General features: G+C 36.2%; 1 protein-coding gene across 10 annotated transcripts in view; it reads right to left on the reverse strand.

The window, feature by feature from the left end:
* Positions 1-14,590, reverse strand: part of CEP128 (centrosomal protein 128) — a 133,110-nt gene that overhangs the window by 96,518 nt on the left and 22,002 nt on the right. For all 10 annotated transcript variants that reach the window (XR_011739411.1, XM_071809533.1, XM_071809529.1 and 7 more), the window contains 3 exons: positions 2,976-3,059; positions 1,423-1,497; positions 65-197 (listed from right to left, as the gene is read on the reverse strand). Coding sequence is in view for 9 of the 10 variants with exons in the window: in XM_071809533.1 (XP_071665634.1) it covers positions 65-197; positions 1,423-1,497; positions 2,976-3,059 (292 nt within the window). In the remaining variant the exon portion in view is untranslated. The remainder of the gene's footprint in view (positions 1-64; positions 198-1,422; positions 1,498-2,975; positions 3,060-14,590) is intronic.

Consider the following 14,590-nt stretch of genomic DNA (forward strand, 5'->3'; position numbering starts at 1 on the left):
AGAATTAATATCCAGGCTAACTAACTAATTTGCAGGTCTATAGTGTAAAATCTGAGAGTTGTACCTGTTCTAATCCTCCTGTCATCATCTTGTACATTTTGGTAGCTCTGGCGGTGCATAGTAACATGTGAAATTTGATGTTGCAACTCTACACGCTCCCCTTCTGCTCTCAAAAGTTGGGAACGAAGATCCTCAATCTGAAATGCATGTACAAGTGTTAAATATTTAGTGAAAAACAGAATGAAGATTAAACTGCACACTTTTGTTAAACACTATAAAATACAAAAAAAGGCTATGTACAAGTAATATTTATAAATTAATCCCTAGAGTTCTGCAGATGGTAAACAAAAAGACAAGTTCTTTCCTAATTATAGGCCACAAAGTGATTTTTCAAAATTAAAGGAAACATTTTAATTTGTTATTTTTACCACAGATGAGCATTAATTTCTCTAGACCGAACAAAATGCTAACATTCTATGTGTTGCAATTGTTTTTTTACATTGCTAGTGAAAATATCTATAAAAATTTAATAAGGAATATATTTTATGTAAATTCTACTAATTAAAAATACAATGTATTTATTCTTCAGAAATAGGCTTTTTACATTTTTCCTTTCTATCACATACAATCTAATACTTACAGACATGACATTGTGTGTGTGAAAGTAAAGAAAATATGACATGCTAAAATTGTACTGAAGGAAAACAGCTCAAAATCATATTACCCATATAGCACTACAATCCAAGCACAGAGAGCTAAATTAAAAACAGTAATACAACCAGCACAAACTTCTGCTAGATACAAAAGGCAAACAACTAATGCTAACAGATAAGTGTGTCAGTTGCCCCCTCCCTATTTATTTCCATCTTTTTCCCCAGCTCCCTTGAAAGACTGCATTATTAGAAATGTTTAGAAGAAAGGACACTTTTCTAAAGCTATAATCCAGATTCCTGCAACTTCTAGATTTAATCATATGTGCATCAATAAGTCTTGTTCACAGCACACTTTAGTTTTTCAGGTGTTTGCTTTTTATATATTTTTGTTATATGTTAGTATACAATACAGCAACTACTTCTAGGTCACTGGTTTATCTGAATTCAGCAATTATAGCATGCACTTTGCATAACAATTACCAATATAGAAGTTGTTCTAAAGCATAGTATGAAGGGCAGTTACAAATAACATGTTTATGTACTTACAAGTACCATTAGTGTAATTATTATCTATGAACATATATATATTAAAGTTTGGAAAGTAGAAAAGCATAAGAGCTCAGTCCCCATATTTTAGACTCTTAAACCTGTATTTCTGTATCTCCTTCTTCCCTCCCAAAACAATGTTATCAGAGTACAAGACAGGAAGATTAAGCAGAAAGACTCAGCTATGAAAACTTTAGGATTTTCACCACACCAAAGCAGTTACCTGATGCAAAAGAGCTTCTCTACAGCCTTCTGATTCACTCAACTTTTTCCGGGACTGCTCCAATTCCTGCTCAAGCTTTCATTTCAGAAGATGTTGAAAGAAAAGCAATGTTTTCATCATAGTACAAAAGAGCATTTTAACTATTTAATTCTGGCAGAAATTAATTGGTATAAGCATCTATTTAAAACAAGGTATAATATACACAATATTCTTACTTGTCCAAAAATTTAAAGCAACTTTGATTTATACTAAATCCATGCTATATTTATTTAAATTTCACAAAAAATTTAACACAGTCTATAATTTGTATACAACATTCTGTGTCACATGAAGACACAAAATGGCACATATAATAAAAAAATTAAGAAAGCATGAAAGCCAATTTTTACCCACTTCAAAGTAAAAGAACTAAAGACAAACTTTTTAAAGAAGTTTCAAGAACATTGTCCCTGGATTTGAGACATACTTTCAAACTAAAATTGACAACGACTTAACATTTGAAGTTACATAATTCATTCACAAAAATGTTAGAGATTACATGCATTAGTGGAACTGGTAAGTGGTAAATTCTGTGCTTTTTCTGCATTGTGCAAGATGTATTTGAATTATTCTGGAAACAAGATGGTTGAAAAATTGAAGTGCCCATAATTTCATATAATTAAATTTTTTCCTAAAAATATAATCTTATGGGAATTTTAAAATGTTCAATCAGATATAATCAGCAAACTGATGACCACTTAGGAAAAAAAACCAGCAAAAGCTACCAAAATATTTTCTGACTTCTACCACAAATAGTTCAAAGATCACAAAGATCCATATGGAAATAAATAGAGTTTTTGACAGAGGAAATTGTTATTGCAGAGATAGCAATCTCAAAGGATGTTGAGAGGCTGGCAAATGGGCCAAGTAAACAGGGCAATGTTAATGGAATGAAGACATAACATAACATAGAATAGATAGATACTACATAGATACTTTAGCATAAAGGGGTATAACTTTGAAAGCATTGACAGAAAGTCTAAACTCGATATAAGAGGAAAAAAGCTAGAAAAAGTGTAATATGGCCCTAGAACCCTGTCAGAGCAGAAATAAAAGAAATCTTGTTTTCTATGAAGAGAGTAATATGGCAACAGATAGTTCAGTAAGATTAATTAATAATAATCCTGGTGCAAAATAACTAGCATGCATTAGTTGCAGGGATGAAGAAAAGCTGCATCTTTGAGCTGCTGCAATTAAGCAACAGCAGATTATGTACAATTTCAGAGACAAACCAGAGAAAACTCAAGGATAATCCCCAAGTTATAAACGTGTCTGCCTGGCAGGATGGAAGAGCTGTTACAAGTAACACAGTATAACTAAAGATATTTGAAGGAAAGTCAGAAGTTCAGCATAGCTACATTTACAGTGCCTCTGATGCAAAACACCTCCTGTTATCTTCAAGAATAAAGAAAGTTTTATGCTCCTGTTTTGTCTGAAAAAGGAAGCACATTCTATAACATATGACACTAGACTTATTTAAAACCAAACAAGAAAGAAAAAAAATTAAGTCTTACTTGGTTCTTTTCACTTTCATATTTCACAAGTTTATTTTTCAGAAGTTCTGTTTCATCTCCTTTAGCGACTTGCTTCCTTAAAACCTTTAGAGGGGAAAAGTATATCATGAACTTCTTCATAAAAGTTACAGAAGTCTTCTTTGTAACATAGTCAAAATGAAAGAATTGTGATATATCTGATATATCCACAGATAGAGGACCTAGACAAATGCTTTCTGACTCTCTAATATTCCCATGTGGAGCCAATGTATATTGTCATGAAAAAACAAATAAATCTGTGCATACATAAAACACGCTCAAGCACAGAACAGGGCCAAATACAAAGTCAAAAGTAGCACTAACATCCTTCCCATATATAGAGCTCCACAAGCTCAAGGCTGACCCCAAGGTCAGACTTTGAGATGAAGGTCTAAGAGGCTCAAGAGATCCCCTATAGATAAGCTGTGAACATACCAGATGAAAATAATATATTCTCTAATATAAAATATGCATGACATGAACTACCATGCACTGTAGTAAGGAAAATACTACCATAAGGTTCTGTTACAAGCCAAAAAAAGGAAAAAGTTATTTTTATCTGAATCTGGACAGATACTTAGAATCACAGTATCAGACAGAATCAACTGAAACCTTCCTGATCAAAAGTTACTGACATTGGTGTGCCTTTGAAAATAAGAATAATAATAAAAACCCTGGGGACTTACTCTATCATGTCCACCCCCACCCCGCTCCACCCAAAACTGAGGTATATAAAAAGACTTCAGTACATTCTCTAAAGTATCTTACAAAAATAAAATTTCCATGAATATAAATTTCAAAATCACTTCCCTCGGCAAACCAACACTATATGCAGAACCTGGCCAATCACTGGTAAAGGAATGCATTGGACATCACAGACATTAACACCACATACAATTTGCAACATACACAACAGAAGTTTGGAAGTTTCAAGGCATAACAACGTCATCGGCTCATCTTAAATATCACTTAGGAACACCAGCTCAAAGAGATCACTCGTCATAATGAGACATTTCGCTGAGAATTTGAGTAACTTTGTTAATAAGTCTTGTTTCTTTGCTGCAAAACATGGCCAAGGGGTTTTCACAGTACCCACAAATCAGTTAGATACTGTAGCACCCACCTTTTACTTTTCATCCAGTATCACAGAGCGTAAGTACATCTATTCCTTCCACCATTACTTTCTACAACTACAACAGAACTACATAGCCTGTCCAGACAAAAAAAACAAAAAAAAACAAAAAAAAAAAAAAAAAAAAAAGCCTTTCCCAGTCTGTTCTCCCTGAGCAGCATTTTTATTTTACATTTTAAAGGAAAATCTCCTTAAACAAATATCCCTGAAATTTGCCCCTTTAATTAGTGTAATTTCATTCAAGTTTTTGAACATTTTCTCTTCACTGTATATTGGAGAACAATTTCAGTGTGTGAAAGCTGAAGGCAAGATATTAATCAACCTCAGTGAAGCCAGGCATTCAGCTTTAGAAGTTTTGCTTTTAAAAATAGCTTTGTGGAGAAAATAAATGGATTATACACTTATCTCAGTCTTATATCATCACCTCAAGAAACATAAGGGTTTCAGTTTTAGTTTGGACTACTCTCCTGCTTAAACAGCTTATACTACAACCAGAGATGGTGGAAGAAATTTATCATAACTATGCCACTGAAAATATTATGCTACATAAAGAATTATACTTTTAATCTTATTGATTCATAGATACTTTAAGACTGTAAGATTTTAAGACTGTAAGACTTTAAGATTTTTCTCTAAGCATTCAGTACAGATTCAGATCTATCATTCCAGTCAAGTATAAAACCCAGTGCTGCACAGAGACCTCACACACTCCGACTTTACTTAAAATCTAAAGAGATCCCCAAAAAAAGCTACCCAAACAAAATTTACAGATGAACATAATTTTAGCTAATGTCATTATTGCACGAGATCTGTTTGGTTGTTTTGTGGTTGGTTTTTTTGGTTGAGTTGGGGGTTTTTTTGTTTGGTTTGGTTTTTGTTTTTTAAATGACTACAAGTAGCGGTAAAGAACAGTCTACTAGGGACACGTGATGTGTCCTAACCACGGATGAGCTTCACTATATAGTCAACTGTATGCCAACCTTATCTTTGGCACTAAATAATTAATGCAGGACCAAAAACGCATGTTTTCAATTTCAAATTTTGCTAGAGATGTCAGCATCACAAGAAAAATGCTAAAGGTGGGATGGAATTAGAAATACCAGGAAAACTACCAAAGATTTCCCTGCTGAAGGCAAGAAGTATGTCTCTGCAGCAGCAGTACATTCTAATTCCCAGAAGAAACCACTAAATTAAATTAAATTAGCACATTAATTCATACACTATTTCAACTTAATAGCCTAAACACCATTCAGTGATCCTCTTAAATAGCAATAATTTCAAATACAAAGGCAGTCTTTTTTTATCACCGATACTACAAATATGATGCTCAGTTTTATTTTCTGTATACTGTAAAAATAGCCCATAATCATTTCATTTTTAATAAATAACTTACATATATGACAGTTAAAATACTACAAAAAGAATGAGATGTTACAATAAATTAAACATACCACATGTGTACTGCTTCAACTGTGAAACCTGCATTTTTCCAGTAGGTGCTATGTAAGCAATCACTGAACAATCAAAACGTCATCAAGAAATTAAAACATCTGGTCATTCACAGCCAGACAAGCATCAGTTGTTACTGACAATTCAGAAACTACATAGGTAAGAGCTAATTCTATGTTTTCTCTCCTTCTTGTACTCCTTTTTAAATCATTTTCTCTCACTGGTTTGTGCCACTCTTGTTTTTTCTCCACTAGAGGTTTCTCTATGTGAGACTTCTCTTGGGAAAAAAAAGGCTGAAGAAAATAGAAAAAAAAATACTATGTAAAGACCCAACTGATTCTTTGATTTCATTTGTTGTCTCCAAAGAAGGGGCTGGGGAAGCCAAATGGTCAAAAACGGTAACTAGGAAGGTGATGCTGAGCAGTTCCTACACATGTTCTGTGATTGCTCCCAAGCAACAGGCAGATGCTGCCCAGAAGAGCTCTGCCTGACGGTGCTGAAGCACCAAGGAAGGGGAACAGGCCTGCAGCCATTAGGTTTCCCCCACCAAGATCCTCCTCTTGAAAGCATTTGTGTCCAGGTTGGGCAGGAGGAGACTGACAAGGAGGCTGAGGAGGCCTTGGAGGGGTCAGGCATGGAGGAGGCCACAAGGAAACAGAGAACTTTATGTAAAGAGGTTTACACAGCATGGTTTCAGGAGAGACCAGCTAGATTTTACACTGCCTGCCCAGGTGGTCAGAAACAGGCTCTTGTCCCTGCCAGGACAGATGAACTTTTAGTTTGACCCAGTAGAGTAATTCTTACAGGTCTTTTTAAAAAGTTCACTACCATAGACAGTATTAGAATATTAACATACGTGGCATACCCCAGCTCAGCTTACCTCATCCATACACAGCATATCAAACCCCAAAACTTCAAACTGATAAAATAATTTACTCCCTGCTAGACAGGTATTTTTTCTTATATATGGTGAACACTATGTGGAGGCCTCTGTAACAACAGTTCTCAGTCCTTCCAACTTACTAAAATCTTCCAATAGAAAATCAGAACTTTTACTGGAATTTAACTCTACTATTTTTAGGGTTTGGGGGTTTGTTTGGGTTTGTTTTTTTAAATAAAAGCAGATTATTTGAAAGTAACTTTGAAAGTAATGCAAAGACCACGAACTGAAATTTTCTCTTTCAAAGTGAGACTGTTCAGTGAATTATATTCCGAAGAGCAAAAATACACAACCAGACCAACCTCATGCCATATTTTAAAATGAAGCAAAAATGTACCACATCCTAATCTGAACGAAAATTCTTGCCCTAACTTGATACATTAGCAGCTATCATTGGTCCAAGTATGTTACATAGACATACCAGCCAGGCATTTAAAGACTGCCTGGATATTTCAGTGACAGATACGTATGAGACTTGCTTATGTTGCAATAGTCAGATTCAAACTACAATCAAAAGATAAACCATTAGCCACAGGTGGCACAGCCCAGAGCCAAGGGGGGGGTATGAATGACACATTGAAACATCCAGATGGCTCAGAGAACAGACCAAGTTTATGTCTGCCTAAAAAGATCAGAGATAAAGACATGCATGGAGAGAATTTTCAATAATGCATATGACCAACAGTCTATCCCACTTTCTCTTGAAAGTTCACCAGCCCCTGGCACTTCACAGTATGTGCAGCGGGAGGCAAACAGAATCTAAGTATCCAGTTGCATAAAGAAAATGGGAAAAAAACACTTCCTTGCCTACCCAAGTTATTAGCGTAAGACATAACTGTAGCCATTGCCTTACCACAGTTCAAAATGTTCTATAAAGATGATTCTGTTCACCTAAAGCATCCAAAGCATGACTACATGGACTTACTTCACAGAAATCCAGGAAGCCAAACACAGGAATTAGGAGAGCCATCCAGGACAACTAATACATATAAAAGCTGTTTAAAGTCTGTTATTCAACATGATACTTGATCTTGTTTTAGAAAATGGATGCATAAATACAAACAACCAGTCCAAGTTGATGGTATCTTCATGTTCAAAGTAAAGCACTGAAGAATCTCAAAACAGTTTTAGTTGACAGAACAAATGTATTTTATTAGAGCAACCCACATATGTACATATATATATATACGTATACCCGTATATATACACGTGTATATACACACACACCTATATAGGTATATACGTATACCCGTATATATACACGTGTATATACACACACACCTATATAGGTATATACGTATACCCGTATATATACACGTGTATATACACACACACCTATATAGGTATATACGTATACCCGTATATATACACGTGTATATACATATATAGGTATATATGCATATGCGCGTATACACACGCACATATATATATGTGTGTGTGTGTGTGTCAGTAGCACTGGCAAGATGAGCATATTTGTTCTCCCTTCTAATCAGAAACATCCCTGAAGACATTCAAGGCCAGGCCGGACGGGCCTCTGAGCAAGCTGATCTAGTTGAAGATGTCCCTGTCCATTGCAGGGGGGGCTGGTCTACATGAGCTTTGAAGGTCCCTTCCAACCCAAACTATTCTATGATTCCATGTTTACATCAGGAACATGGAAGAAAGTGAAGATGTATGATTCGCACTAATTTCTCTTTGCTAATTGCAATTTTCTAATTTGCAGTAATTGCTGTTTAAACAGATAGTGTGCATTGCTATGTTTAAACACTAACTTAAAAGATACTTAAAAATGTAGAGAAAAAAAATTTATCCACCTGCACATAGCACATACAGACTACAGATTCAAAATCATAATGCAAATTTAGAAATTAAAAATGAAAAATTGTATATGTCAAGCTTTCTTTATGGCCAGTATACAACTAGATATCATCTTGGTTAATAATCAGCCTATGACTATAACAACAGTACAATACACATGAACAGTTCATACATCGTCTAAAAGACAAACAGAAAGACAAGACAGACACAAGAAAGACTGAAACAAATGTATTATTGTGTTCAGCTAGACTCTGAAAATACATAATTTAATAACTGAGGTTTAGGAAGATGATCCTGTTAAGATGGTAAAATACTGACAAGTAGTGGTCACTTACGGGCGCTGCACTTTCCTTAAAAATAACAACTATTAACATCTAAACCTCACAAGATTTCCTAATTAAAGCAGCTACTGATCAAATCCAAAAGTCAAATATTATATTGTTTGGTTTGAAATGTACAACAGGCAAACTAATGACAAAAAAAAAAAAAAAAAGTTTAATTAAATAGCCATAAATGCTTTAAATCGGAGGTGTCAAACTCGTTTTCATCAGGGACCACATCAGCTTTGCAGTTGACTTCTAAGGGCCAAACGTAACTTTAGGACTGGATAAATGTGACTACTCCTACATTTACCCAGTCCTAAAATTACATTCAACCTTCTGAAGTCAACCGCAAAGCTGATGTGGTCCCCAGTGAAAACAAGTTTGACACTCCTGTTTTAAATAGTATTTCTTTGTAAATCATTCAGGCCATATTAAATGAAAGGATTTCAGAACTCTGTCCAAACCCTACCCTCCTTCCAGTAATGTTATTTGAGAAGTATCTTTGAGAAATAAAAGAGGACAGAAAAGTACTTTAATAGAACTTTACATCCACACAACGATCACCACAAGATTGAGGCCAGTGACAGTGCTAAGAGCCCATTTAAGTGATAATTCAAATCACAACGGACAAGAAAAAGAATAACAAAGTAAAAAGCTGCTCTTAAAATTGTGTAGAAACACGCTTCATCCAAATACCAATTGCAGCAAAATATTCAGTTATTTACTTTGTTACCATTAAGGTATGCAAAAGTACACAAAGCAATTCAAGTACCTTCTTTCTAACATACAGCAACTCAAGGTACAGAGGCACACATTATGCCTTAGAAACACTTATATGTTATAAAGAGTATTTCTTTATACATTCCTCAGTACATACTGTCCACACACACTTCAAGCTCTCAGATGGAAAGCTCTCCTAATCAGTATCTGAATCAGAATCATACGATAGTTTGGGTTGGAAGGGACCTCAAGATCATCTAGTCCAACCCCCCTGCAATGAGCAGGGACATCTTCAACTAGATCAGGTTGCTTAGAGCCCGATCTAGCCTGGTCTTGAACATTTCCAGGGATGGGGCATCGATCACCTCTCTGGGGAACCTGTGCCACTGTTCCACCACCCTTATTGTAAAAACTTTCTTCCTCATGTCTGGCCTGAATCTCCCCCCTTTAGTTTAAAACCATTACTCCTTGTACTGTCACAACAGATCCAGCTAAAAAGTCTGTCCCCATCTTTCTTATAGGTCCCTTTTAAGTACTCAAAGGTCACAATAAGGTCTCTCTCCCTGAAGCCTTCTCTTCTCCAGGCTGAACAATCTCAACTCTCTCAGTCTGTCCTCAAAGGAGAGGTGTTCCAGTCCTCTCATCATCTTTGTGGGCTCCTCTGGACCCTCTCCAACAGGCCCATGTCTTTCCTGAACTGAAGGCTCCAGAGCTGGATGCAGTACTCCAGGTGGGATCTCACCAGAGCAGAGGGGCAGAAACACCTCTCACAACCTGCTGGCCACACTCCTTTTGATGCAGCCCAAGATACAACTGGCTTTCTGGGCTGCAAGTGTACGTTGTCAGCTCATATCCAATCTTTCATTCACCAGTAAGCCCAAGTCCTTCTCAGGAGGGCTGCTCTCAGTCCCTTCATCTCCCAGCCTGTACTGATATCAGGGGTTGCCCCAACCCAGGCGCAGGACCTTGCACTTGGCCTTGTTGAACCTCATGAGGTTTACATGGGCCCACTTCTCGAGCTTGTCCAGGTCCCTTTGATGGCATCCCATCCCTCAGGCACGCCAACTGTACCACTCATCTTGGTGTCATCTGCAAACTTGCTGAAGGTGCACTTGATCTCACTGTCTATGTCATTGGTGAAGACATGAAACAGTACTAGTCCCAGTACAGACCCCTGGGGGACACACTTGTTACTGGTGTCTATACAGACATTGTGCCATTGACCACTACTCTCAGGGTGCAACCACCCAGCCAGTTCCTCATCTGCAGGAGGCATGTCTACCCTCCTCTCTCCTTCAACATAGTGTTTGTATAAATGGAGGACCATGCCCTCACAGTCCTCAATCCCAAAGATATAAAAAGAAAGGTGCAACAGAAGATGACAAGCAACAGAAGACAAGGGGAAACCAGGCAAATGGCTATCACTTCTCAAAGAAATTCAGGTTAGCAATAAGCAATGCTGCTCTTAAGGGAGTGCCCATATACATATTTACACAGGTGAATCCAAGCCCCCCACTCCAAATGGAGTAGGGACCAAAAAATTCCAAGACCAACACTATCCAGATTAGTATTATTACTGCAGATAAGTGTCACTAAACAAAATTTGAAAAATAAAACCTAAATTGCTACTGTCATCTCCAAGCACAGATATTCATTAAAGTTTACTGGCTCAGGTTTATGCCTAAATGTAGTGCTTCACCAGTGGAGGACATCTCATTCACTGGAAAGCAGCTCAGCTGCTTCATCTGATATAGCTGATAGTTCAGACCAATTTTAAGCTATCACAAGAAGAACAGGGGATTAAAAAGCGAAACTGCAGAAAAAGGCAACTAACCTCTCCCTTATGTTGATTGTGTTCATAAAGAGTAGTTTCATCTACAACGTCCCTTAAGAACCTTTGAGTGAGTACACACTTATATGGATGTAGTGAATGCAGAGATCCACCTTGTTCAGTAGCCAGTCCTCAGCATCATTCTGTATATCCCATGAGAGATCAAAGGAGTGCACTGATGAGACTGTTGCAGACTTGAGAATAGCATCTGTAATAGCCGAGTATCAAAGCAGCATGAAAGAAGATATTTCACAATAAGGGAAAAAAAAACAGTAATGTCATATATTGTGTTAAGAAGCTGCTGTTTTTAATATACAATGTAGTCACACATGAGCTGTAAGGCAGTGAAGATATAAATAAGCTTCCACACTGGAGTCTGAGAATCTTTATTCTTTAAAATCCTCTCACCTATCAAGCAACTCTTATGGCAAATGTTACCGTCACATGATGTGTGACCAGTAAGAAGAAAGTTAAATAATATCAGGTATTTTGCACAAAATCTAATTATTCTCATCAGGAGTTTTATTATTTTCTTTTTTCTTTTTTTTTTTTTAATAATTATCTTGTAGGTTTTGCTGAAATTGCCTACTTAAAAAATAGAATTTTTTTTTAAATCATTAAAAATGGTGGAAACTACTGAGTTTTTCTAACAGTTTTGCTCAGAGATGTTTAAAGCCAAATTTAATTTTGCCTATTGTACAGAAAAAAAAGATACATTAGCAAAATACAATTACACTGGTGCAAGTAATAAGCAAATAGACAGGAAGCCAACTGCTACTCAGCTTGAAAATACATTGTTGAATAACTATCTTTTTAAACTACTCATATTCAAATAATTTAGATATTTCATAGTCATAAATTACATTAGTCATTCTACTTGGTTTGCCATACTGAGTCTACTCATCTGTAAGAGCACATGCAAAGAAAAAAAATTTGAAAAATTAAAAACCAGAAGCTCAAAAGCTTAAATCTGCTACACTCAATGCTCAGACAGTTTTGGTGTTGGAATTCTTTCCTGTTTGTTTTTAATTTGAAATTAGATCAGTTCTAAACTTTTTGCCCTCTTAGACATTCTCATATTCCTATTTCTTCTGTTGTTTATATTCCATAACAAAGTAATTATCTTCACAAAGCTTTCCCACAGAGCCACCTCTCAGTACGATAGTACAGAGAGAGGCAGCATGTACAGGATCCAGAGTACTTTGCTCTCAAAAACAAGCGTTTTTCACAAGGTAGTCCAATTGGCCAATGTGAGAGCTAAATATCTCAGCCAACTGTTCAAGACACTTTGAACAATTCCTGATAAATACAAACACCATCCAGAAGTGAGACCATTTTCTACCTAGAGAAGGACAAATTTACATGAATGTTCATTGTGTAAGGAAGATGGGACAGCTGGACGGAAGCCTGTAGTAAGGGTCTGAGATATAAGGGCCTTAGCAATATTGGAGTCTGAAGACAGTTGGTATGTAGGAAGTTGCAACTCTGCCACAAAGATCTTCTCCAAGCTGCTGAAATAGCTATGTGAGAAGATGCAGCAAGAAAAGGACGTACTGTTTGTTACTACTGGGAGCGTAATGTGTTTCAAGAGCAATTGATACTGTCTCCATATTCCTCTGTAATCTATGAAAGAAAGACTGACTAATACCTATTGAAAAAAGTTCCTTCCTACACTTGTCATCTGATGCCACCATGTTCTATTTTGCATGTTAAAGGTTAAGCTCCTGAAAAATCCACAATTAATTGCAACAGGAATAATCTATTTTATTAGGATTCCCAAATACAGTGACAAAAGTCCAGTCCAAGAAACACAGAGTCATGACACAGATCAGACACTCAGAAGGATGATTTGGAGATACAAGCCCCTGCTTGAGAGAGTGAAGATAACCACCAAGAGTGTGGTTCTCCCCCAAGTAGCAGCAGCTATGAATGTAGAGCATGTGGAGGAAGCCTGCTCCAGTTGGGATTGGTTTTGAATCTTGGCTTGGGCAAATTCCTAGTAGTAAAAGTTTACCAAGTGACTAATAGGTGTTGAGCTTTCCTGCAAGCTAAGAATGAGGATGATACACCACTGTTCAAAACTTGGATGTAAAAAAAAAATATTTTTTTTAAATCTTTTAAGCAGAAAGGAGCTCCTTTGGAAAAATAATTTACAAAAATATGCATGGAACAAAACAGAATTTGCAGGAGAAAGGATTAAAATGTCTTCATCTGCAGTGGGAGAGCTTAGGGGAATGGAAGGTCAGGGATGTACTTAATATTTCAAATTCATTTTGCATAAAATTCGAAAGATGAGCTACTAGGAAAAAAAGTATCCAGTTTGAGGGCTCATTGTTGCATAGCCAGTCATATTTTAATTTATTCACTTGAATTCAAGTTTTCCTGCTAAACGATGGTAGTGTCGATGTACCTTTACAGATACATGTCATTATCCCCTTAAAAAGATAAAAAAATATTGTTCCAATCTACAGATAACACTATGAAATGACACCAACTCATTTCATTAAGCATCCCTCTACTGGACTGAAGGCACAACCAAAGCATCTAGAAATGGATGTAGGCATATTAAAGAGCAATGAAAATTTTAATAACGTGCACTAGTTCTTTTCAGCTACTAAGACATCAATAGGGGCAAAAAAACGAAATAGTAACTCTTTCTGAATTCAAGCAGAAGCACTACAAGAACTTTGGTAAGCATTACTTTTTATCTATACCAAAGAGCATCTTATCTTCTTAAATATGACCTATTTGAAGAATCTCTAGCCTTACATGAAATATAAAGCATCAATCTAAATTAAGGTTCCTCAAGACTACTGCATAGTATCAAACAATTGCCTTCCAAAAAGCATGCATACTGTTGTTAATATTAAAGTGAAAAACAAGGAATTGCACATTTCTTCTATTCTATTGCATACAGAGATAATCATATCCTAAGGAGAGTGAAATAAAAGTTACACAATGCTAAGACACAGATTTTTCCAAATAGCAGTAAAATAAGGAACAGCGAGGTGTATTTTTCCTACATTTCCTAAAACAAGCAGAAAAAAAGCTACTGTCTCCAATTTTAATCCATAATCTAAACATCTGTATTTGTCTCCTAAAGAATATTTTATACTTCATCAGACACTGTTGAATGAAAGTGTTTGAAAAGCAATGAAAAGCTGTGTGACCACTACAGTGCATTTGATTGCTTTTTGAAATAAATTAAACTGCTCGCTGCAAGCAAACTTTATATTTTAGAAACGAAAGTGTTTTAATTGAGGCAACCCAGCTAATGACTTGCTATTTTTTGTTTGGGGTTTGAGGGAGGGCATAGGCAGTGGGTTCCTCTATAGAATGTTTGTGCCAGTTACCAAAGAAGTCTAAACATAGACAAGACAGTAT

Source organism: Patagioenas fasciata, chromosome 5 (assembly GCF_037038585.1).
Source record: "Patagioenas fasciata isolate bPatFas1 chromosome 5, bPatFas1.hap1, whole genome shotgun sequence".
In the NCBI taxonomy this organism is placed as follows: domain Eukaryota; kingdom Metazoa; phylum Chordata; class Aves; order Columbiformes; family Columbidae; genus Patagioenas; species Patagioenas fasciata.